Raw genomic sequence first — 26,944 nt, 5'->3', positions numbered from 1 at the left:
TTTCTGTTAAAGGTGCACCAAAAAAAAAAAATAAAAGTTGGTGCACACTTCCCGTGCAGTGCAGGGTGGGCCAGATAATAATTTGTATAGATCTGCATCAAATTCCGTAACGCTTTACAAATTATAGGGGACATATGCAAATATAATAATACATTACAGAGTACAAACAGTCATATGGAATAATAGGAGTGAGGGCCCTGCTCACAAGAGCTTACAGTCTATGAGGATGAGGGGGTGACACAAGAGCTTACAGTCTATGAGGATGAAGGGATGACACAAGAGCTTACAGTCTGAGATGAGGGGGTGACACAAGAGCTTACAGTCTATGAGGATGAGGGGGTGACACAATAGCTTACGGTCCATGAGGATGAGGGGGTGACACAAGAGCTTACGGTCCATGAGGATGAGGGGGTGACACAAGAGCTTACGGTCCATGAGGATGAGGGGGTGACACAAGAGCTTACGGTCCATGAGGATGAGGGGGTGACACAAGAGCTTACAGTCTATGAGGATGAGGGGGTGACACGAGCTTACAATAATACCAATGGGGGTATATAGGACAGAAAGTCAATCCACAATCACAGACCAAAAGCTGCTTATTGGGAATAAAATGTCAACAATCTTTATTATATACAAATTACAGCAATCAAGACAACAATTATTTAAAAATTACATAAAAGATTCCACAAAACACAAAAAAGAGTCCATGAGGATGAGGGAGTGACACAAGAGCTTACAGTCAATGAGGATGAGTGGGTGACACAAGAGCTTACAGTCTATGAGGAAGAGCGGGTGACACAAGAGCTTACAGTCTTTGAGAATGAGGGGGTGACACAAGAGCTTACAGTCTATGAGGATGAGGGGGTGACACAAGAGCTTACATTCTATGAGGATGAAGGGATGACACAAGAGCTTACGGTCCATGAGGATGAGGGGGTGACACAAGAGCTTACAGTCCATGAGGATGAGGGGGTGACACAAGAGCTTACAGTCTATGAGGAAGAGGGGGTGACACAAGAGCTTACAGTCTATGAGAATGAGGGGGTGACACAAGAGCTTACAGTCAATGAGGATGAGGGGGTGACACAAGAGCTTACAGTCAATGAGGATGAGGGGGTGACACAAGAGCTTACAGTCTATGAGATGAGGGGGTGACACAAGAGCTTAAAGTCTATACGGATGAGGTGGTGACACAAGATCTTAGTCTATGCGGGTGAGGGGGTGACACAAGAGCTTACAATCTATGAGGGTGAGGGGGTGACACAAGAGCTTACAGTCTATGAATAACTGAAGACCATGCGCCACTTTTCAATAATCTTGCGCACCCTGCACATTAGTGACGCAAACTGCACTTAATGCACTACTTTTGATAAATCTGGCCCTTTGAAGAATGAAGATTCCGAATAACATCAAAATTGGAGATACTCATCCTGTACTGTGGACTACTGCATCCTGCAAAGTTTGTGGAAAAGTTGTGTACTATTGAAGCCTATTTCTGGCAGGTATTGACACAGTGCCCCACATTTACTACACAGTCTCCAATAATCTGGCGCTCCCTGCATGCGCCAACCACGCTTAAAGAGAACCTTTCACCAGGGACTCCATTTTCACTAAAAACAGGTTGTAGAAGCCCATCACACCTGCAGTGCAAATAAGTCTTTCTGCTTTTTCTAAACATTTGCGTTACATTATAATTGTATTTATAACTTACCTTGCACCCTGACAGAATCCTCTGTGTAGTCACAGTGGTTGGGCTTTGGTTTGGATGCATTTAAAAAAAACAGCACGTGACTTGTCTGTATTGCAGGCTGCCTCCATCTTTGTGCTCCTGTACAGCAACTCCCTCTCCCACTGATGTCAGCTCACCAGGCTGTCAGCTCTGTGAAGGAGCAGGAGGGAGGAGCTGTACAGGAGCACAAAGGTGGGGGCCAAGCCCAACCCCTGTGACTACACAGAGGATTTTGTCAGGATGCAAAGTAAGTTATAACACACAATTATATTGTAATGAAAAGGCTTATAAAAGGCAGATGTGCAATGCAGCTGTGATGGGATGCAGCAATCTGTTTTTAGTGAAAATGAGGCCCCTGGTGACAGGTTTCTTTCAAACTGAGTGGACCGGGTTTTTTTGGTACACTCCGTTTAACCAGCGTGCGCCACTTTTATGTCGGACTTTCTACTGAAATGTGGCGCACGATGCAAATCTGCATCGGAACACCCCTTTCAGTGCAGAGTTTTGTGTGCAAACACTTCATAGATACATGTGCAAGACGTTTATGTATTTATGTGCAAACTGCGCCAGAAAACTAATTTTATAAATGTGTATCTATACTTTTAATTAAACTTATTCTTAATTTTTTTGATTAGTGCATTAGTACCATTATCTTTATTTACTGTTTCATTAAAGGTCAACAGTGGGCTAGGTCACACATACAAATACAAATACAGCACATACAAATACAGGACGGTTTCTGATGTCATGTCATGGGAACAAAATGTATCATTAGAGACACCTTATAGCTTTAAGGGAATAAAGAAAAGCATCCAGAGAGCTTCACTAGACGTCACAGTGGGCAAAGAGGTCCATCTGTAACTAGTGGGTCGTCTGTAAGTCGGGTGTTCTTAAGTTGGGGACCACCTGTAGTATAGTCTAATTTACTCAAATTAACTCCAGTCCAATCTGGGGGCGAAGTCTGCGACTGCGCAATGTGAGGCTTCCGGCTCAGTGACTGTGTGGTAAGCAAAGGGAGGATACAGGACTGCAAAAGAGAGGAACTGATCTATCTGAAGAAACCACAGCGTCACAGTGAAGTAGAATAATGAAGAGAAGACTGAGAAATTAAACTGAGAAAAAAAGATGTATAGAAAAGTCCAGGAGAGATAAAGTAGGAGGTCTGAGAAGTATACAGCAAGATCCGCAAACGGGAAGACATGGAAGGCCAACAGGGGCTGACCATCGACCGTCTCATGGATGGAGCTCTGGTCACTTGGGTAAGAAGCTTCTACCTGCATTAATGTCTCTATACAAAAAGTCCTGCTTTACTATTACTATTATATTGCTCTCTCTCTCTCTCTTTATATATATATATATATATATATATATATATATATATATATATATATATTACACTTTCCACACATTGCTATGGTCCATTACTGCAGAGTGAGAGAAGGGATCAGGAAGTAGTTGAGCAAATCTGTTTCATAATGTTTTCCTTCCCTCAGCTTCTTCTCGAGTACATTATACGACAGAGCGGCTTATCTGTAATATATACATCCTGAGGGTACATTCACATGGCCGTCTGGGGTGGATGTATATGCGGCCGCAAATTTATGTCCATATAGATGGAAATGGCGGCCCGGCGGCGGTACGGTACCACACGTGTGGCACCGTTCTGCGCCGTACACGGGGAAAAGATAGAGCACGTGAGCCGTGGCCGTGAGCGGCTGTTCTCTTTGGAGGGGTCACCTCCTCCTCTCCAGCGCACAGTGGTATGCAAGATGGGCATACAGTTGTATGAATGTACCCTGAAGCTCTATTATTATAAATACTGGCCCACAAGAACAGTGCAGTCCGTACAGTTGTTGCAGATTGCCTGTGTAGTCTGCAGGGTTGCGCCAGATACTTGAATTGTGTCGCATGTTCTTCATGAATCTGCAGCTACCAGCACTGCACCGACAGAGCGCACCAACTTGTCTGGTGCACCTTTAACATGGGGCGTGCAACACACTACTATCGGCATGATAAATGTGTTGCGCGGTCCGACTGTGCACCGGAACGCCCAATTTAGTGCAGAAATTAGTGTTGCGCTGGGTATGGTGCAGTTGTGACAGAATGGGGCAGATTTATCAAGCAGTCTGAAAGTCAGAATATTTCTAGTTGCCCATGGCAACCAATCACAGCTCCCCTTTAAAATATTCATGAGCACTGGTGAAATGAAAGCTGAGCTGTGATTGGTTGCCATGGGCAACTGGAAATATTCTGACTTTCAGACTGCTTGATAAATCTGCCCCAATGAGTCACGTCCAACATATATGTGGAGCAGACACTTCTTAAATACCTGTGCAAGCAGTTTTCACATAAAAGAATATGCAAAGTCCAACAGAAAACTGTTACAGGGGCTTTAGTAAATGTGGCCCACTGTGTAAATTACCATGGACCACATGTATCACTGGCTGTTTTTGTGGTATCCATGGTAGTAGCAGAAATCTACGTCCGAAAGGACCTGTTCTAGAACTGGGGGCCAGATTCTCTTGGTATATATCCGTCTTATTGTCTATTATTACAGTGGATTCAGTCTTGATAAATTCCCCTCTCAGATGCCCAATTGCTTCATCTAATAAGTAGAAAGAGTACATGGGGGAGACTTATCATTAGTTCTATATAGCCTTTTGGCGTATAATTGTCGCAAATTTTTGCGCAAACATCGCTTTTGCTAGTTTTTTTAGCAGGAACAAAATGCAACTCTAAAGTCACGCAATGGCGAAAAAAATACACCACAGAGTGTGCAACACAAACATTTATCAACTAAGAATTTTCAAAAGAAAGCAAATTTAATTGCAAAACTACACCACAATAGGACGTGGTGTATGTGGGTCCATTGCTATTACAGGGGGGAGATTTAGCTCAAACTTGCATAATTCAAAAATAATGCAAAAACATTGCAAAATCCAGAAATTGAGCAGATGTTAAGCATACGTGCGACTGGTGCAGTCTATTCGCATGGAGCACACACAGCTGATAGGAAGGCATTTAACACTGCACATACACCGGACTATAAATCCGACTGGTGGAAAACCTGCCAGTCTAACACATAGGGGGGGATTTACTAATTCTGGCGCAAGCACAACTGTCGGCATCAGAGATCAGTCTCCGGAAAGCACAGCCCTTTGTATTAAAGTGGTGCATGGCTGTTAGTAATTAATGGGTAGGCGGAACTAATCGGTCGTGCGCCAGAAAAATTAAATGTGTGCCCAAATCTTACATGGACTGCGCCTTAATTTTGCTCTCTGACCATTTTATTCCTGGTCTATTGTGCACCTAAATTTGCACCAAAAATTGCAGACAAAATACACATAAATGTGACGGCTAATGTGGAAAAGTTAGGCCACGGCCACTAGCGCCTAAAAAAGACGGAGGAGTCGGGATAGTCTGATACATCTGTTCTTTCTGGCGCAAACTCATTATAAATGACACGATACACTTTTGCGCCCAAAAAAAACAACGAAACCGACAATTTTTGGGCGCAAGTACAATAATACATCTGCCCCATAGACAACTGCTCAAAATCCTGCCTAATGATAAATCTCCCCCCGTGTGTATGTTATTTATTCTCAGTATTACTACAGCTGTTTCCTGAAGGCCTCCAAGGTTTGTTAGAGGACAATAGTGAACAAACAGCATCATGAAAACTTAGGAATACATCATTAAATGGTAGGAGTACAGCACAAATACTGACCAACCAAAACAAGGAGAAGCATCCAGGACGCCAAGAAGAAAGATATTACTAAAAAGCTAGACTCAGATATCGGTTTACCCTTCAGTGGGACAACGACCCTAAATATACAAAGCTAAAATGTAATTCTTGAAATCAGAGCATTGGAATGGCACAAAGACCAGACCTAAATCTCATTCAGACTCGGTGGCTTGATATGAAAATTGCTGGTCACAAGCGTTCTTCAAACAATATGACTAATCTACAGCTATGCTGCAACAAAGAATGGGCAAAAATTCTAGATGTGCAATGCTGGTAGAGACATCCTCCAAGAGACTTGTGAATTGTGATTGCAGCTAAAGCTGGTACAACAGAGTATCAGGGGTCTTCTACTTACCCTGTTAAAGTTTTGAATAAGTTGCCGACCCCTTTAACCCCTATTGAATATGAGTAAATACGGTTGTCAAGAGGCTGAAAAACCTGGCTGCTTTGTTCTAAAAATAAGTTCCTCTCCTGACCATGGGGGGGCGTTGTTATTGCAACTGAGCCCATTCATATCTATACAGCTGAGCTGAAATACCAGCGCAAACAACCCCCATATAATCCCTATAAGAAATACCCCTTTAATAAAATGGGACTCTACATGGAGCTAAAGGTCTCCCTGTACATTATACTGTACACAGACCATAGGATGTTATGAAACACCATAACAACAGACGGTCACTTTAAGTCAGGACATGTGGCCATAGTCTATATGATTCGCAGGTTGCAATTGCAACACCAGATTATCTCTCCATCTGTGTCCCTTCCTCATTTTCTCTTTGTGTCAATAGAAGAAATGTGACAGTAATTCAGCATTACTGTGATCCCGGGTCAGTCACATCAGCAAGACCGCAACCCCCTGTGCCTAGGACTGCTGACATCAGTGGTGCCATAGGGCTGAATCACATGGAAATGTATGATCACTATTATTCCATATAGTGAGATGCAGTGAACCCTTTATGCCTTCCGAGTCATGCTGGGAGTTGTAGTTTTACAACAACCCATCACTGCTTTTACCTGAATGGGACTAATGGAGTGCTGCACTGTACTATAACAATGAAAGATAGTTTAAAAAGAGTACCAGTGACATGAGGTTAGGGAATGTAATAGCCCTAGTAATAAGTGTAATAACCATGAGTTTTAAGGGCACAGTTGAAACTTTGGAAGTTGGGTATTAGGCTAAAAATGCGGGGCAGCACATTCGAGAGAATTGGTGCAGCTCCGGAGAAGTCCTGAAGATGTGAGTGGGAGTTTTAAATAAGAAAATAGAATAATCTTGTCTCATTTGCAGATAGAAGATCAGGAGTTGAACAATGGACTAAGATAAGGCTGGAGAGTTAGGGGGGGGGGGGGTGCAGCACTGTGCAGAGCTTTGTGGATGAGGGTTGATAAGTTTGAATTAAATTTGGAACATGACAGGCAATCAGTGCAGCGACTGGCACAGACAGAAGGCAACCGTGTAGTATCTAGACTCAAAGACAAGTCTGGCAGCTGCATTAAAAGTAGATTGTAGAGGAAAGAGTTTAGTAACCCGAAAACCGATAAGCAGGGAGTTACAGTAGTCTATGCAAGAGTGAATCACTGTGACAATTAGGATTTAAGAGATTTCTATAGTTAGGAAAGATTGGATTCTACTATACTTCTACATACCATTCATTCTTCTACAAAGGATGAATTTTATTGTGCTGTGCAAAATTGACTGACTGTAATAGGATGCAAAACATTATACAGTAGCACTTTTACTCTAAGGCATGAGGTGCTCATACAACTAGGGGACTTGTGGTAGGACTGAGTTGTATAACATCTGGATATTGACAGGAGTAATAACATGAAACAGATATAAGAACGGCCAAAAACAGGAAATAGAAGAAACTAGGAACTCACTTACAGATGACAGCGGGAGCAGGATTGCTTTTTAAGTTCGGGTACGCTCATCTCTAATAAAGACAATAGTCAGTTAATGGAGCAGACATATGAAGCTGACAGCTAACCCAAATTACTACAATACAATAGGACTATCCCTAAATGCAGGGCCAGCCTTAGGGGACGGCAAACTGGGTATTTGCCCAGGGCCCACTCCTTTAAAGGGGCCCCCTTCCTCTCAGCAGAGGATGTATTACTCCTTTAATACCCCTTGGGAAGATGCTTATCATCTATCTCCTAAATATATATCAATTATCTCTCTGTCTAGTTATCTATTTCTTGTAATTTGTCTATTTCCTATCAATATATCTGTCTATCTAACCATTTATCTTTTTAGCTTTTTGTCTATCTACTTATATATATCATCCATCTACCTATCTCCTATCTATTATACCTATTTATCTCCAATCTGTTATCTATCTATCTATCAACTGATCTTCTATCTCTACTCTACTGTATCTATATATCTCTCATATCTATTTCTCATCTCGAAGATTTAAAGTACACCATTAAGTGGTGCTGGCCATTCCCAGAATCCTTTATAACCCTGCCTCTCCCTGATCACCCCACCGGATCTTTGTGCCTCATAGCCTTAGAGAAAGCTTGTTCCTGATACCCTGAGCTCATGTTGTGAATGCCTGACCTTCCACTATGTCCCAGCCTCTGGTCCTATGCTGCCTGTCCCGCCTTCCTGCCTGTCCCCGACTACGATTCTGCTATATGAGTTTGTACTTCGCCATGGGCGCCACCGCAGACAAGGTTGTGCCTGTGGAGTGACCTGGTGGTGCTACTAAGACTCCACTCCCAGCTTACATCATCGTCCACGGTGGTACAGTGGGTCCACTACTGCTGGTGTCTGACAGTAACTTTTGCCTATCCTCTTTCCCCTACTATTATCTCTATTATTTGTCTTAATATGTCATTATGTACTGTAGAGTTTAATGTCTTAGTAGAGTTTTATGTCATACTACATAATGGAGCGTACAGGTAGACAAAACCATTTTCCTTATTCCTCTACTTGAGTATTTGTTCTGCAAAAGTCCCTCTAATAAAATGATTCATTTACGGAAGTTGTGGCTTCTGACATACAAGTGTCCCATGGCCATAACTACATATAATGCAAAGGCTGATGGTTGCTAGGAGTAGAGGGACATTTCTATCATGGAAGTGAATACACATTCACAATCCATTTGTGTTTAATAGTAATCCAAAAGAATGTAGAAAAGTCATGTAAACCACATACCATAGTGGTTTACATGATTACAGGACATTTTATATAAAGTAAAGGAAGGATCTTCCATTGCTTAGATTCATAACCTATGCAAAAGCTGTAGATTACACTCAGAGATCACGTCAGAAATGCAAATTATTGTTGTCTATAACTATTCATGCGGATTCATTGTTGGACATGGCGTGTGCGGTTCTATACCACAAGCTGTCATTCTGCTGGAAACCCCTGACATCAAATTTATTTTTGGAGACCATGGTAGAAAGTATTAAATTACTCCATAATATAACCAGAAGGGCAATGACTAAGACACGGTGCATCTAAATGGCTTGACCTTATGTATGTTCTGTCATCTGCACATGCTTTTAATCCAATTAAGTTTTTCATTTTGGAGATTCCTTGGATTGTGTTAAGTGTGCCAGATTTATCCTCTTAATATCCTGCAGCTTGGATTTACATTTTCCGTACACCCCAGCACCTGTGGGAGTCTGGAGATGAGGATACAAGTGAGATAACATTTTCACTGATGGTGATTATATTTTTTACTATTACGGTACTCAGAAGGGTAATGAGGTATGATACAGTTCCCATTTAAATAAATTGGGATAACAGGATGTAAGAATACCTGCTGTTTGCTGGGGATATCTAGTGCTTGGATTATAATGCGGACCCATATGTGGAATGGAATTAGGCGAGCTTGTGTTATCAAATTTAAAGAAAGAGTCTGTAGGTTTGTTCTTAAGTTGAATTTGTATGCAAGTCGGAACTGTATATCATTGTAATCCCAGACAGAACTTTTTTGGGTCTCTGTGACAATTGGATTTTAAAAATGTTGGGTTGTCATAAGAATCAATATTAACACTAAAGCTTCATTACAGACACATTTGATAACTGTTATAGCTGTTTATTGTAGCCTAGGACTAAAGTACAATAAATTACCAATATCCAGAGGTCCGTTTGTAACTAGGGGTTGTATGTAAATCGAGTGTTCTTAAGTAGGGGACCGCCTGTATTCACTAAGGCCCGTTCCACACTTGCGAGTGTGATGCGATGAACTCGCATCACACTTGCAACGCAAGCTGCCGGGAACGCACGGCCCGAACGCTGCACCGCGGGAGTGAACTGACATGCTGAGTTCACTCCCACGGTGCAGCGTTCGGGCCGTGCGTTCCCGGCAGCTTGCGCTGCGAGTGTGATGCGAGTTCATCGCATCACACTCGCAAGTGTGGAACGGCCTAAGAGATTACGGCCTCTTAGTTAATATGGGAGCCAGTTCCACCAGGTCCGACCTGTAGAGCAGATCGGAACTGGCGGAGTTTTCTGTTTTCTACTATAGTCAATTAAAAATACTCCATTAATAATAATACAGGCGGTCCCCTACTTATGGACACCCAACTTACAGATGACCCCTTGTTACAGACGGAACCCCTCTGCCCCCTGTGACCTCTGGTGACGCTCTCTGAATGCTTTACTATAGTCCCAGACGGCAATGGTCAGCTGTAAGGTGTCTGTAATGAAGCTTTATTGATAATCCTTGGTCCAATTATAGCAAAAAATTTTGAATCTCCAATCGTCACTGTGTTAAATTTTTTTATGTTTGGATCTACCATTATAAAATATACAGTTTTGACTTACATACAAATTCAACTTAATAACAAACCTATGGAACCTATCTTGTATGTAACCCGGGGACTGCCTGTAATAAAGAGTCGCGGTTATGGCAGGAGTGGTGCTGCCTATAAGACAACCCATGCAGCTGTCTGTGGCCCAGGAGATCACAGGGGCCCCACACTTTGTTGGATGCAATTATCTCAGACTAGTTAGTAACAACTGTTTTTGGAAACTAAGGAGAAGTGGAGTCATGTATGTGAATAGTCATAGTTGTTGCATCATCAACCCGACTGTTATATACTTGTTAAAACAGATAAATATTTTTCTTATTGTGCCTCATATTTCCCAATAAAGTGGCTAATGTGATTTCCGCTGACTCATAAAAACAACAAAATGCCACAAAGAATCTTTTGTTTTGTATTATTCCATGTGAATGATCTACATTATTAACTACTGTAGACCAGCAAACAAGAGCTATTGACCCTTTCCCTGTACATGGATCTGAACTTTGCTCTGACAGAGTCACCAGGGAGGGTATTTATCATTAGGCGGCTCCTTGGGACAGTTCCGGGTCTATTTTTGGAGCTCTGCTGCCCATCAGATTAATTAAAATGGCTTTGGCCCTTTAATAAATGTTCTCATGGCCTATTTTCTGTCTGGGAATTTTTTTTTTTCAAAAAGTCCCAAAAAAGTCTCAACATGCATAAAAAGTCCCAGCGCACAGACCGGCAGGGGAATGGAGTAACTGTATTGCAAAAGTCTCAAGACATGACTCTGGGTTTGCATGGTGTTGCCGTAGTTCTATGTTTACATCAGATTAATGAAGAGGTGGACTTTTTAGCAGTGAAAAGTCTCAAAAAATGTCAATGTGACTACTTTGACACTTTTCTATGCCAAAAAAATGCAGGAAAACCAATGATAAATAACCCCTCAGGTCTCTACATCTCATACCCCAGGTGTAGGTGACTCCTGCAGATCAACAGATGGCACTGAGTAGATCGCCGGGGTTAAGCAGTGAATCAGGAACAAGCCTAGTCAAAAGCCTCTCACTCAGCTAAACCAGTTCCATACACTGTACTGAAGAGACACAACTACATCAAAACAGTGCTGTCTACAGTTGGGAATCTGTTTCTTCTGGAATTGATCTACTGGTTTAGCTTTAATCCAGCATCATGTCATTAGGCTTCCTGAAAGTCATGCTTGATGTCAAGGGAGCTGCCTTACAAGGTAGCAAAAGAGGCACGGTTTTCCCGTTATGGAAACCGTAATTTTTATTTCCCAGAATCCTAGTAGAGCGTTGGGTGTATGTGATGGTGTCAGCAGAAATAGCATGGAACAAGTATTCAGTTTACAGCTATGTCAAGTATATGGCAGGCTTTATAGTCTGTCACCAGCATAATATAAGGCGTTGGAAGAAATATACAAGTCATGACTTGATTTGAACAATTTTCCTGTTGACTATATAAGATTAAATGTTAGGATCTCTGATTTCTTCATTTTAGATACTGCTAGGTGGTTTCCATTTACTAAGTGCAATGATTCATAACCCACAACCCACTACAAGATTGTATAGTGACAACAATAATCTACATAAATAACCTTCCTTGTTTCTACATCTGCCTAGTGTGTAGAGCTCCTACATGTCTCCACGGTTACAGACTACAAACAAATCCATTGTAGTCTGATCATGTGGATATACTGTTCTTCCTTTCATCTTTTCCCACTACCTACTATAGGGCCTTTTTCACATAGACAGATGACAGGGAGAACAAGATAATAATAATTTATTTACCCAGCACACACAGATTACACAGCGCTGCACAGAGCTTGCCAAATTGGTCCCTGACCCATATAGGGCTCACAATCTAATCAACCTACCAGTATGTTTTGGACTGTGGGAGGAAACCAGAGGACCCGGAGGAAACTCACGCAAACACAGAGAGAACATACAAACTCTTTGCAGATGGATGTTGACCCTCTGAATTGAACCCAGGTCCCGAACGCTGCAAGACCTTTTTTTTTAATCTATATGAGCCCATTGTTTTATATTTTGGTTGATCACACCACACATTCTCATTTGTCTACATGTAGTAGCTAAATATAGGAGATAAATCCATGTGCACAGGGACTATAGATACAGATATAAGGTAACATGTGTATATATTCTTGAACACCATTATAAAGGACACAAAAGTGGAATAATATTCCGTTTAATAGATGCTATAGCTTGGTTTATATCTTACATGTAATGGGAGTGATGAGTGACAGTCATTTTATTACTAGCACTATTATTGCATTAATACTTTATGCCACCATAACAGGGTGTACTTGCTTTTCATAATCTTCCCCCTGTTTTACTTCCTTACCAGTCATCTAATTGCCCATATTTACAAGCATGGCTGGATTAAGAGTGGTGGAGGCCCCGGGTGTAAACTGGTGCGGCCCTTCCCACAATTTTTTTTTCAGTAAATTAAATGTTAGGCTACATTCACACGAACGTATGGGGGACGTATATACGGCCGACGTATATACGGCCGATATACGTCCCCCATACACTCCTATGAGCGCACGGCACCCTACGGGAGCGGTACGGTGCAGCACACGTGCGGCACCGTACCGTTCCGTACCCGGGAAAAAGATAGGACATGTCCTATCTTTTCCCGTAATACGGGGCCGTGCGCTATAGGTTGCTATGGAGAGGGGCGGGGGTGAGCTGCGCTCACCTCCTCCTCCTCTCCCCGTACACTGCCGTTGCCCGCTACGGTACGGTACGGGCGGGCAACGGCAGTGTGAATATAGCCTTACTCCCTCCCCAGAAATAATAGAGCTTCTCCAGAGATCTTTGATAACAGCAATAGGTTGGGTTCACATCACGTTATGTGGGGCCTCTCAGCTTCAAGTTACGCCACTGGTTATGTGCCTTACGTTGTAAGGACATGTCCGGGATTCTGACATATCCTTAAAACGTATGGCACAGACATATCCCACTGTGTGCTTATTCAGTGGGATACGTCACCCGCGGACCCATTCTGCCCCCTGAATGCTGTTTCCACAGTTCTTATATGGACCGTGACACCACTAGGTCTCCCCTCTTGCTGAGCAACGTATGCGCTCAGCAACCTGGAGGAGGGATGCCTCCGCATAGCACGTAGGTTGCAAAGCAGGAGTAGGAATATCCGTCCTGCCTTTTTCACCAAATACGACATTTAGTGGTCAGACGGAGGCAACAACTATGTCTCCGTCTGCCGCTATATGTCAATTTATATGCTCAGTGGGGGAGATTTATCATAAGTTTCCTAGAGCAGAACTGTTCAATCAATCAGAGCTCAGCTTTCATTTCCCCACAGCTGTTTATAAAATTAAAGCTGAGCTCTGATTGGTTTCCATGGGCAACTAGAGCAGTTTTACCTCAGAAACTTGATGATAAATCTCCCCCCAGTGAGTCTTACCTATAAACTGATACTGAATAAAAAACACCTTATCAACTACAGAACCTCCTCATACACACAATTAAACAGGAATAATACAGACAGTGATGTAACAGCACACAAATTATATACGCAGTGCTGTCAGAGCATAGGGGTTAATACACACTGCTGTCACAGCACAATGCACACTGCCAGTTAATGACTTACCCGGGGCACTGCCAGTTAATGACTTACTGGCTGATTGCTGTGGGCTATGCACAGCGGTGCCTGCACAAATACCTCCATGATGGAGTGGGGGCCCACTTATGAATAAAGAGGTGGGGAATTGACTTCCTACGTATGGAACCAGAATCAAGCTTCTTGGGAATTGAGGATGTGTCCCTTCTGTCTGCTTTCAAACTATGGCTCCAGGACCCTTGGAGGACCTTGAAAGGTCCTAAAATGGCTCTTGTGTATATGATTTAATGGGTGAAAGTCCTTCTAAGAATAAAATTTGGTGTGTGGTATGAGTGGCCATGGTCCCCCTAGAAGGCTTGGGGCTGGGGCTACTCCCAAACTGCTTACATTATAATCCACTATTGATGCTACTGGATGATATGTGACATATGATATGCCACCTGGATATAAAGATTAAATACTGTTCTAAATATGCAGATAGTTTTCTAACATTTTGCTCTAGAAGGTTGGGTTCTAGTTTCTGGAAGTTCTGCTATATATGTACGTAGCGAGAAATAGAAAACATGAACTAAAGGTGTCATTTTCTATAACCATTCAACTTCAGCTTCTTACATTTAGCACATTGAAGAGAGCCACGTTCTATTTTTTACTTTCATGTAATTTTACCCAAGTTGAGTTGTAAAATGTCCACACATACACATCTATCCTGTTCCTTATTAATATAATCTTTACAAAACAAGACCCTCTTTTAGGGTCCCTGTACCTGTTACCGAGCCACAAATATGAATTACCACCCATTACCATGCTTTATCTATTATTACAAGTTGAAACTATGGTTCCATTCTTGTCACCAAAACATCAACCAGCAAAAGTTTGATATGGTGCCCTATCAATTCTGGTTAAGCCAATGAGTCCTTACTAACAAAAAAAATATGTATTTACCCAGCTCCAGTGTTGGGTTGGTTTATGGTTTTTGGGGTTAAGGGCATGTGACAGCTTCAGTCAGGCTGGTATTGGCAAAATATGGAAGATTACCACGAAGCCGGAGACGGGAGCAGGAGTAGGGTGAATAATGGAAAACTTATTTAATATGAATCCTTCCTGAGGCTTCTGAGGAGAAAGGTTTTGTTGTGAAATGTCACAGACATGTGAGATGCACAGCACTGGGGCTGACAGGAACATGTATGTAGATGTTGGTGGAGGGCAATTGTTGGCCAGGACTGGAATGGCTGGATTAGCTGTGGCTGAAAGCATGTGTCACTGTAGTACTATGTTTTAGGGTAGGTCTCATCCAACCCTGCCATGGGCCAGCAGGCCATTTCAGTTTTTTGGGAAGAACTCCAACAGTGGCAAAAGGGTGGCAACGAAATTTGTAAGACTAGTGGTCAGTCAATTAGCGGGCTGTGGAGGTAATATATATCTTCAGCCAAGAACCAGTGGTCAGGGTGGCTGGAATCAATTTGTTTTGTAGAGGAGCCTGAAAGGCTCTGCTGAATGGGCAGCAGAATTTATTGCAGGCTTCTTGATGTCAGGGGTGATCCTGTGGACACCAGGCTAAATCATTTAGCAGGAAATCCAGGCTATCTCCTGACAGGTGGTGAAGGAAGCGCCCTGTCTCCAGACAGGAGCTCAGAGAAAGACCCAACCTTTGGAGGCACTAACAGACTAACCAAGAATCACCGTCCAGGCTTAAATTATATACCCTTGGTCCTTGGATACATTCTAATGCAGTGATGTAGAACCTTTTGGATATAGAGTGCCCAAAATTCAACCAAAACCCACTTATATGTCGCAAAGTGCCAAAATGACAATTTAAGCAGTAACTTATTGACCCCTGCTATATCACATGTTTCAATCATATTGGCGTCCTAAATTCACCAATATAATAGAAATATGATTGTAGTTTCCTTGCAGGGTCCCCTGAAAAGGAAGAATCTGGGTTCCGAGAGCAGGAACTCCAAAATTAATCTCTCTCAATCCACACTTTCTATTCCTCCTGTAGTCCTGGCAGCCAAGGATGGTGCTTTAAAATGGCGCTGAGCATGGCACAGTCTGGGCTCTATTGGGCTGCAGGAGGAAGCCCTGAGTCCTGTCTGGCATACTCTGTGTTGGGGTGAAGGCTTGGGTGCCCACAGAAAGGGCTCTGAGTGCCACCTCTGGCACCCGTGCCATAGGTTCGCCACCACTGTTCTAAGGGAACCAGCCAATTACAACTGTACATCCTGCATATGTAACATGTTTCTGCAGACATCTTAAAATATCTACATATCTATAAAGAACAGTAGTAAAGTGTAGCATAAGAGGGACACAGCAAAATGGCAACGCAGCTGACCTAGGAGATAAAAGGTCTAGTTCTACTCCTAATTTTGGGCCAGTACAGAGACACCTGAGTTCATGAACGCCAAGTTAATTTTGAAATGGTCCAACTTCAGGACATCAAATATGGAATGAAAGTCATCTGTATTTTCACTTTTGAATATGGAGTGCCCCCTCTTCCTTTGATATTTTTCTGGGTCTGTTGTCAGGACTCTATAACATCCTGCCCTATTGGGCTTTCCCATTTCTAGATAGATAGATACACAATAGATAGATAAATATATTGATGCAGAAATTATTAAGTATTATTAAAATGTAAATGGAATCGTTGTGGGATTTCATACAAGACTCTTAATGAATACATGGTTTTATTATTACTACATTTTTACTATTCCTCAGATCCGAACCTTTGAGCAATCTCGCGCATTTGACTGTGGACCGCTATCTCCTATGAAAGATCCCCTAAGAGAGTATCTGCAGCTTACTACAGGATGCCCCCTGCACTACATCATGAGTTACATGTGAGACACTGGCATCATGTTATTATCTATACAATGCTAACAATTATCTTTGAAGAAATTTTCTGGTAAATTTAAATTATAATTAAAAAGGGGTCCAGTAATATAATAAAACGTTTCTTGCTGCCCCTTTAAAGCTTCAGTACCAGCACTTCCCCCTATTGCACTTCCTGGTTTCCTGAGACCACTGGCTGAGGCGAGTCATTTTTCCAACTTGTGATTGTCTTCCCCTAACGTTTCCTATCAGGAGATGCACTGGAAGTGTAATGGTGACATGGGGCAGCAGTGCTGTAGTGGTGGGGGAATGGGGAGCAGTGAAGTCTCATTCTATATAATTAATATCTAATGTTGTAATATTTAATATTATTATTATATTATTATTACGATACAGTAAATATGTTTTTTTAACATGAAAACCTCTTTAAAATTTGTAGGTAAATTTTGTACAAGACAAAAAGTTGTACTATATCTAACATTTCAACAATTTTCTCCGTTTTAGTGACTCCCGTCCGTACAATGGAAATATTGATCTCCATGGGCTGAAAATGAGACTGCGTTCTTATTACCAGGTAAAGGGCTATATGTAAACATAGACATAGGGGCACATCTACTTACCCGTCTCGTCACGATCCCCGCCGTGCGTTGTCCGACGAGGATTTGGGTCTGCCGCAATTCACTTAGATCGTGCATCCAATTTCCTGCATGTGTCGCTTCCCCCGCGGAGGTCCGCCGGAGTTCACCATCTTCTTCCCGGTGTATGTGAGTGCTGATCTTGCGACACAATTTGCTTTTTAAATTCCGCGGTTTGTCCGAATCAGTCGGGTTGCACGATGGCCACAACCCCTGATTTGTGTCGCATGCAAGCCGGCGCCGATTCGACACAATCCGTTCGCATGTGCCAAACACCTGGGGCAATTCAGCGCAAAACGGAAAAAAAACGCGTAACCCGACGAAAATGCGGCGTTCGGACCCTTAGTAAGTGTGCCCCATAGAGATTAATAAATTTTATGGAAAGGTAAAAAAGCTGTTTGCAAAAACTAAATTGCATTAGCTAATTTCCCAAAAATTCCCACCTTGGAACTGTTTTGTACATGTTGTAATTTAGTTGCATTCTAAATACTACCATTAAAATACATCATGGTAAACCAGGGACAATTACTCATATCCAGGCACCGTGACTGTGGTAAGATTCCCACACTTGTTATGCATGGCTTCCTAAAATCTCTTTGGCATGTTTTAGTTTAGATGCACAGGCTGTTACACTTTGCAGGCGGTTACACCCAGTGGGAGGGGCACCAAACACGTTTTACACAGGATTTTTAAATTATTTTTTCCAACATGTCAAATACTTGCATTTACCTTTATGTAACAATTCTGGATTATCTTAGAACTTTGTATTGTTCCGTTCCTGTTATTCAAAAAATGAATAAATTGACAAGAGGGCATAAACCAGATGTGTGTGTATTTGTGTGTGTATGGGGGGATTGTGATGGGGTTGCCCTTTCACAGTGTATGCAGGGACATACCCCTTTGACTAGGAGGGATGGTAACATCCACATCCACTATTATCTTCATAAATATTTAGATGGCATAGCAAATGAACAGCACAATGCTGAGTTCTAAGACAACATGCTCTAAATTAAAGGAGTCCTGTCAGCAGAAATTTAACTAATAAACCACTATTTGTATGTCGTCAAGCACCTTCCAGATCATGTTTCTTTGAAGTGAGATATAAATTGTTTGTATAAAATCAAAGAGGTGGAGAGTTTAGTACGGAAGTCAAGCTCTCGATACCTTAGAATTCCCCATTCAATGTAATTGACATTCTTACATTCTTGCATCCAGAAGTATGGTGAATAATGTCAACCACAGCAGAGGGTTTGTTCTGAGGAGGGGAGAGCTTGACTTCAGTACTAAGCTCTCCACTTCAATGAATTTATGCAACCATTTTGCATCTCACTTTAAAGTTGATATCCTGGATGATGTCACCACACTGGGCCATGAAAGAAACATGATTTGGAAGGTGGTGATCTACTACACAAGACATTAGTAGTGTGTAAATTTCTGCTCACATGTTTTTTGGGGACATAAACTAAAACAAACATATCAGAAGAGGTGATAGATGTGACTCATCTCAGAAGTGATGTGAAGAGATGTTATCTAGTCTACTAAAAATTATGATCAATGTGAACTTTCTTCTTACTACTTTGGTCCAATTTCATACATTTTAGTTGAATTGTACATGACCATGCAATAAAATCTGTTCTAGGATGAGCTTCAGCAATTGATCCTCATGTCACTTCCGGACACACATCTCATCTGTCAGGACCCAGTCTCAGGTCAGGTGGTACGCCGGTGGTCCCAGGACCTTGATAAACATTGGCCTATGGTTCTGGGGGTATGTGAATCTTACACAATATTTCATTCTTGCTTATTTAGACTCCTCCCTTAAAGAGATGGAGAAGGTGTTGTCACTGATGCTGGGAGCGGCTGTTCAGGTAAAGGCAGGCAAAATTTTGGTGCACTTTATTAATAAATAGTAGAATTTAGGAAAAAGGAAATGGCCACACCAAATATATATGACAAATACACTCACCGGCCACTTTATTAGGTACACCTGTCCAACTGCTCGTTAACACTTAATTTCTAATCAGCCAATCACATGGCGGCAACTCAGTGCATTTAGGCATGTAGACATGGTCAAGACAATCTCCTGCAGTTCAAACCGAGCATCAGTATGGGGAAGAAAGGTGATTTGAGTGCCTTTGAACATGGCATGGTTGTTGGTGCCAGAAGGGCTGGTCTGAGTATTTCAGAAACTGCTGATCTACTGGGATTTTCACGCACAACCATCTCTAGGGTTTACAGAGAATGGTCCGAAAAAGAAAAAACATCCAGTGAGCGGCAGTTCTGTGGGCGGAAATGCCTTGTTGATGCCAGAGGTCAGAGGAGAATGGGCAGACTGGTTCGAGCTGATAGAAAGGCAACAGTGACTCAAATCGCCATAGGCAGAAGAGCATCTCTGAACGCACAGTACGTCGAACTTTGAGGCAGATGGGCTACAGCAGCAGAAGACTACACCGGGTGCCACTCCTTTCAGCTAAGAACAGGAAACTGAGGCTACAATTTGCACAAGCTCATCAAAATTGGACAGTAGAAGATTGGAAAAACGTTGCCTGGTCTGATGAGTCTCGATTTCTGCTGCGACTTTCGGATGGTAGGGTCAGAATTTGGCGTCAACAACATGAAAGCATGGATCCATCCTGCCTTGTATCAACGGTTCAGGCTGGTGGTGGTGGTGTCATGGTGTGGGGAATATTTTCTTGGCACTCTTTGGGCCCCTTGGTACCAATTGAGCATCGTTGCAACGCCACAGCCTACCTGAGTATTGTTGCTGACCATGTCCATCCCTTTATGACCACAATGTACCCAACATCTGATGGCTACTTTCAGCAGGATAATGCGCCATGTCATAAAGCTGGAATCATCTCAGACTGGTTTCTTGAATATGACAATGAGTTCACTGTACTCAAATGGCCTCCACAGTCACCAGATCTCAATCCAATAGAGCATCTTTGGGATGTGGTGGAACGGGAGATTCGCATCATGGATGTGCAGCCGACAAATCTGCGGCAACTGTGTGATGCCATCATGTCAATATGGACCAAAATCTCTGAGGAATGCTTCCAGCACCTTGTTGAATTTATGCCACGAAGAATTGAGGCAGTTCTGAAGGCAAAAGGGGGTCCAACCCGTTACTAGCATGGTGTACTTAATAAAGTGGCCGGTGAGTGTATAGTGAAAACTATTTAGAGTAGTTACGTATGACCTCTGGGGGTGAGCTGAGGAGCTATGCTAAGTATAGGTTATTAATAGCTTCATCCACATCATGTCTCATTTTCAGACACATCCTGACAAATATCAACAATCGACACTCCTAAGTTACCCTCATTTTTTGTTTTACCCATATGCATGCACCCATATGGTGGTTAAGTGTACATAAGCCATGTCTCTTTACTGGTACACATTGCTATACTACATACTTGTCAGACTTTTATTTCGCACAAATAAGGGCAGAATTCTGGGGCATTTTGTTTATTGCATCTACTCTTATACTTGTATTTGTAAAATTAATCTAAATTCCGGGATTGTAGCTGGACGTGGAACACTCTGGTGCACTGGTTTGTGAGATCTCTTCACTGTACCTCTGCACAGCTCCTCCCCTATGAGTAACTGCTGTAATATTGCAACAGAAGCCTTCTACAGCAGTAACACAGAGCAGAGGGGAGGGGTTACACTGTGATCTGTGAAGATATATCACAAAACAGTTTATATAAATGCATTTTTCACAGTCCTGCTGTTACTTACAACACAGAGAAAGGGCCAATCCCTGACACTATGAAACTCTATGTGGTCAAAACTACTGATAGACGCCACAGTCCACAGACATATATCAGGTTTACATGAGGATGTTATTATGTTCTATGTGTTACTTACTCTTATATCTTCCTTTTTTCTTGGTATCTTTATAGGGTGAGGGCCGTGAAGAAATAATCAGTGGAATCCGTAGTCTGGGTCTAGATTCCCAAACCAAATTGGCGGAGAAAATTCAGGAGGTGAATCTGCTGTCTATTAGTCCACTGTCTGACCCCCTTTTTTTTTTTACCACCTCCAATTTTTGTACTAAATTTGAAGTTACACTTTTGTCTTCTCTCTTTGAAGATGACTCAGGACCCTCAGAAAATACTATCGCTGCCGGGGTCGGAGTTGTGTCAGGTCTCTCATTCTGACCTAGAAGACTTGGTCCATGTGTTATGTTCTCACTTGAAGGACATCTTGAAGCAGAGAGATGACGCTCTTGAGGTAAGGATAATACAGAACAGTCATGTTTTACCTTTACCCACCACATATCCAATGTAGATCATTCCATTTTATATGTATTTGGATTGAAACAACCTACTGCATTGTTGCCCAGGATCGGTAAGGAGTCAGACCTGTGGTGCCATGTCCATAAGGAGTTAGATTGAGACACAAATATACGTAGTGAACATGATATCGAAACACTGCTGTTCTATATTCTCAGTTCTGATTCATCTCTTTACAGCGGTTGTCAATCATGAGATGTGACCAACAGACCAGACCAATTGATCACAGGTCTCAAAGTGTCATTTCTGACCCAAACGCTTGGCAGAACCACTCCTTGCGCATTGCTGATCTACAGAGCAAACTACGCCGCGTACGTCAGGAGCTGTAAGTCATGTGCGGTGTAAGATTCTGTACATATTTTAACTTTACTGCAAATATTTCCAAATTCTTGTCATTTTTGTGTAGCATGGTGGGTCCGTGATCAGAATTCGGGTTGCTGCTTTCAATTCAAAGCCAGGATCCAGAACATCTGCATGTTTATGTGGTTTTCTTAAAGGGGTCGGCCATATTTATTGTAATGTGTGTGTAATTGTTGGGGGGAAGGATGTTAGATATTTTACCAATATACATCTATTAAAGTTCTACTAAAATGGCTGCAGATGGAGGGCCATGTGATCTGTCAATGAACAATCACACTGCCAGCACCTTGATCTTATATTCATGAATACTATCACAAGGTCCTGGTTGGGTGATTGCTAATGGACAGATAGAGATCACATGACCCTCCATCCGCGGCCATTTTATGGTCAGGAATCTCTGGCTGATGATGTAAAAGGCAGGAGGCTTCACTTTACAGATCAAGAAAGCAGAGCAGATCTTTTAATAGATGTATATTTGTAAATTACCTAATACCCTGCCACTCACACACACACTACAAAAAACATGAGGTAAAGTGGCCAACCCCTTTAAAGGAAATCTACCATTTGATTCTATGCATTATGAACCATAATACCTTGAGAACGCTGTAGCTACACTAATGTAGAAACATATCTTGTTTAATCCCTGGACCGAGTGGTTTTGCTGAAAAAACTATTCTAGAATTCAAGACCTTGGGAAAACTGGGTGCCTACATAAACACATTACGCAGAGCTTCTTCCTAAACTTTCCAGACACGACTAATCAACCTGAGCCGGATGACTCATACACAGCAGCTGGGGGAGGGTGCAGCAATTACTTCTGCCTGTCAGGGACAACACAGTGATGACTATTCTCAGCTTATGCTGGGCAGGACAAGGCTGGAGCAGTCCACAATTAGGGTAAGAGGAGAAGTGCCGGAGCAGCCACAGGAGCGCCAGAGCCTCATTATCATAATTGTATAATTTTTTTTCCACCAAAACCACTCAGATCAGGGATTTTACAAGATATGTTTCTGCATCAGTGTAGCTACAGCATTCTTAAGGTATGTTTGGTTCATAATGTATAAAAGCAAATGGTACAGATACAGAGTTATTTGCAGGACTCCTTAGCATTACAGTAGTCTTGAGCTTTGGAAGAAGGGTTAATCTATCTAGTCTTCCAAAATTTACCCATGATGTTATCGGTGACCATGACTCATCCACAAAACCACAAGGAAAATAACTTGCATATCTAAAATAAGATCACTACTTCACCAATAGCAAGGTGTTGAGTGAAAACTACTACTTACTAAAAGGAACATGAAACCTCATATATCACATTTGCAGGATATTATATAGCAGTAGAAGCTGAGCGGATTGTACATAGTGTCCTATCTGCAGACAGCATGTTATATAGCAGGAGGAGCTGAGCAGATTGTACATAACATCCTGTCTGCATGCAGAATGTTATAGAGCAGGAGAAGCAGATTGCACATGGGGGCATATTTACTAAAGGCCAGTGCAGACTGCACTATGTGCAGTTTGTGTAGTGTGCATTGGGCACCAGATTCAGGATTTCTGGCGCCCGTTTTTCATGAATCTGGCGATCCCTGCACTACCTCAACAGAGTGCACCATTTTTTTTACTGCACCTTTAACATGTGCTGTATGACACACTTCTGCCGGACTTTGCATGTTAAATCTGGCGCATGGTCTGACTGGGCACCGGAATGCCCAATTCAGTGCAGAAATCACATGAAGAATAGTACAGCTGCAACACAAAATGGTTGTATGCGACACAAATGTGGCATGGGCACTTCTGAAATACCCATGCAAGCAGTTTGCACTGAAAAGAATGTGCAAAGTCCAACAGAAAACTGGTGCACGGCCCTTAAATGTTTCCCATGGAGTCATATCTGCAGGCAGCATGTTACAGAGCAGAGGAGCTGAGCAGATTGTACATAGTGTCCTATCTGCAGGCTGCATGTTATAGAGCAAGAGTAGCTGAGCAGATTGTACATTGTGTCCTATCTGCAGGCAGCATGTTATAGAGCAGGAGGAGCTGAGAAGATTGTACATAATAATAATTTAGGTTATGAGGTGGATTAGTGATGAGCGGATCTGAACTGTGCTGAGGGTAACATGCATAATTGCAGCTATGTATGCTGGGCAGGAAGAGCCAGCAGCTGGAGATAGAGACAGTCACAGACTTGCAGAAAAAAATTCCCTTTTCATGACATGTAAGTAGACTACTGTATAGTGAGAAACAGCTAGACATTTTTTAATAATTGCCCATTTCAGGGCAGTGTTTAGAACTGTATCCATACCATCGCCTTGTGCAGAGTCAATATCTGCGAGTGTATGACCATACCGTCTTCAAGTGCAATGTTAATAACTGGGTGTGTATACCCAAAACATACAGAGTACGTGTACGTCAGGAGCTGTAAGTCTTGTGCAGTGTAAGATTATGTACGATGCCTACTTTTTTACAAATATTCCCAAAATCTTTTTGCATTTTTGCATGGTGGGTCAATGATCAGAATTTGGGATGGTGCTTTCACTTCAAACCCAGTATCCAGAACTTCTGCTTGTTTATTTCGTTTTGAGATATGAAAAAAAAAATCATTTCTGACCACTAGGTGTCAATGTTTACCTTTTGCATGCAAACTGGGTAGATTATATATGTATCCTACCATGACAGTGACATCACTTCAGTGTGGCTGGGGGAATGTGCCGTGTGCTGGAGAGGAGGAGGAGGTGGCCCCTCCTCCCTCCATAGGAAATAGCGGCGCACGGCCGCACACCAGGCAAAAGATAGAGCATGTTCTATCTTTTCCTGGTGTGCGGTGCGGAACGGTGCCACACATGTGCGGCAACGTATCCCCGCCGTGCCGCCATTGCCATCTATCGTATATGCGGCCGCATGTACGTCCCCGCAGACGGCAGTGTGAATGAACCCTTGGAGGAGGAGACACATCCCGCTTAGGGTAGCTTGTCCTTGCCTCGGGGCAGCAGGTGGAACCAGCCTTGCCCACGCCTTGCTGGTCCAGCAAGGGGATGTAAGAAGAGGGGGGGCTGCAGTATGATGGAGGGTTCTCCATGGGGCACTCTCAATGTATGCCTCTGTTAGGGATCCCCAGGTAGATGGTAGAGGAGAGGCCCGTGATGTAAGCGACAGCCAGGGGTCACACGTGGAGACAAGGTGTAACATATGAAAAATATAGTCTCTCTATTCCAGGACACCAATGCAGCAATGGTAACAGGCTGAGGTAGAGGTCCTACCTGCCAGTGTCCGAGGTAGCTGGTTAGATGCAGTCTGATAAAGAAGTTCACAACCCAGATTTAGGAAACTGTGGCTGGAGAAGGAAGAAGAGCAAGAATCCTAGAGCTGGCTCTGTGTAGATAGACAGAGCTTCAGGCCTGATGGAGTGGACACAGCAGAAGGCTGGTGTCTGCAGGCCATGTGCTCTCTTAAGATCTCACTTCTATCTGAACTCTGAGAGAACTATCTGGTAGAAATGGGTCGGTCGCAAACGAACCGGCTCTAAGAGCGGACTCTTTTGCGTGAACAATGGGAGTCGTCTCCACTCATTGAGCCTTTGGCTCACTTAACATCGCCCCTATTCAGCTCGCCACACCCCTTTTAACCCTAAAAAATTGGGTTAAAAGTGGTGTGGAGTGGGGGACTAGCTGGACTGAGGCTCCCTATTATATGTTTTATAGGGAGCTGTTCAGGAGCCAGAAGAGCCGGCTCTTCTTAGTGATCAAGCTCACTAAGAAGAGCTGGACTTCCCATCACTACCCTCTGGAGCTCCAGCCAGAGGGACTATATCAAATTTCTACACTGGGTGGGGTTCCAGGCATCCAACCAATAAGGTTCCTCAGGGCAGAACCGGATAAACATAAATAAGACAACATTTGTAATTTGTCAACAATCAAACCCTCCCCTACCAAGCAGAGGGCAATCAGCTGCAGTACCAGTTACAGGCAGTAGAGGCTGGCAAATATACAATGGAATCTATATGAAAGCACTTAGCTCTGTACAATTGAATTGGCCAGATTCCATGGATTGACCAGGACCAGATAAGTTACATAACATCCTTGTTTCCAATGCTTGATCCGTGATAGAAAAATTAGAGAATGCAAGTGGATATAGAGAGCGCTCAAGACATGTACCAATGCTTCTTGTATTGCTGGACCTTGCTGTGCTTCTCCCCCATCAATGGAGCAGGCCCAATAAAAGGTAGGGAGTTGAGCTGCAAATGACACCAGTGGGCCTGGAGTTCTGTGCAGGCACACCGCACCCTGGGTTGGCAAATTGGAGATGTGGCCAGAGCTTATGTGTTCACCACTGCCTGGGGTTTCATCAACGACAAGCGGATACGCCTATCCAAAGCCAAAGTGGAGATCCTTACATCCATACATTAAGATGACCCAGGCATTGATTCCCCAGGATTTAGCTGTGGCAGCGCCTGAGTGAGATATTTGAGTGTTGATTATCCCTTCCTACACCTCTTCCACTTCCACCACCACATCCACCTCCTCATCCCCCCCTGCACCACTGATACCTGTTTCAAAATTATTATTGTATTTGTTTCTAATTTTATTTTTAACATTTCTTTATTTTATGATATTATTAGTATTTGCCTTACCCCATTTTTGCAGATCAATTGCCCCTGTTATTACCCCTATTTAGTAGACCTCTTCCCCATTTTACAGCCATTTATTATTTCAATGGGGCTTAGGTTTGGGTCAAGTTTAAACTAGTCAAACCCAAACTTCAATGGGTTCGCTCAACTCTAGTTGTGACCTTTCTGAAAATAAATTATGTTAGTTCACTTAAAACCTTCATGTGTTCAGGATATTTTTCCTGTGTTTTCTTAGGGAAGAAAAATCGGAGGAATTACTTGACAGCCAACAACAAGTTCAACTGCTAGAAGTGGAACTAAGGAAAATGCATCAGCAGGTACAGTGCAAGATGGAAACAATTTTACCTTCTATTCACAGTT

The 26,944-nt window shown here is 42.7% G+C and overlaps 1 protein-coding gene across 2 annotated transcripts in view; it reads left to right on the top strand.

Moving 5' to 3' along the window:
- The first annotated feature begins 2,791 nt into the window (after positions 1-2,791).
- Positions 2,792-26,944, top strand: part of LOC140071096 (uncharacterized) — a 40,718-nt gene continuing 16,565 nt past the window's right edge. For both annotated transcript variants that reach the window (XM_072118390.1, XM_072118389.1), the window contains exons 1-9: positions 2,792-2,988; positions 16,557-16,678; positions 17,175-17,244; positions 18,945-19,014; positions 19,115-19,173; positions 21,208-21,291; positions 21,398-21,538; positions 21,780-21,925; positions 26,820-26,901. In XM_072118390.1, the coding sequence (XP_071974491.1) occupies positions 2,929-2,988; positions 16,557-16,678; positions 17,175-17,244; positions 18,945-19,014; positions 19,115-19,173; positions 21,208-21,291; positions 21,398-21,538; positions 21,780-21,925; positions 26,820-26,901 (834 nt within the window). In that variant the 5' untranslated portion in view covers positions 2,792-2,928. The remainder of the gene's footprint in view (positions 2,989-16,556; positions 16,679-17,174; positions 17,245-18,944; positions 19,015-19,114; positions 19,174-21,207; positions 21,292-21,397; positions 21,539-21,779; positions 21,926-26,819; positions 26,902-26,944) is intronic.

The sequence above is a fragment of the Engystomops pustulosus genome, chromosome 7 (genome assembly GCF_040894005.1).
Source record: "Engystomops pustulosus chromosome 7, aEngPut4.maternal, whole genome shotgun sequence".
NCBI classification, from domain to species: Eukaryota; Metazoa; Chordata; class Amphibia; order Anura; family Leptodactylidae; genus Engystomops; species Engystomops pustulosus.
The sequence above is the reverse complement of the archived record's forward strand: the minus strand, read 5'-3'. Positions and strand labels throughout refer to the sequence as shown.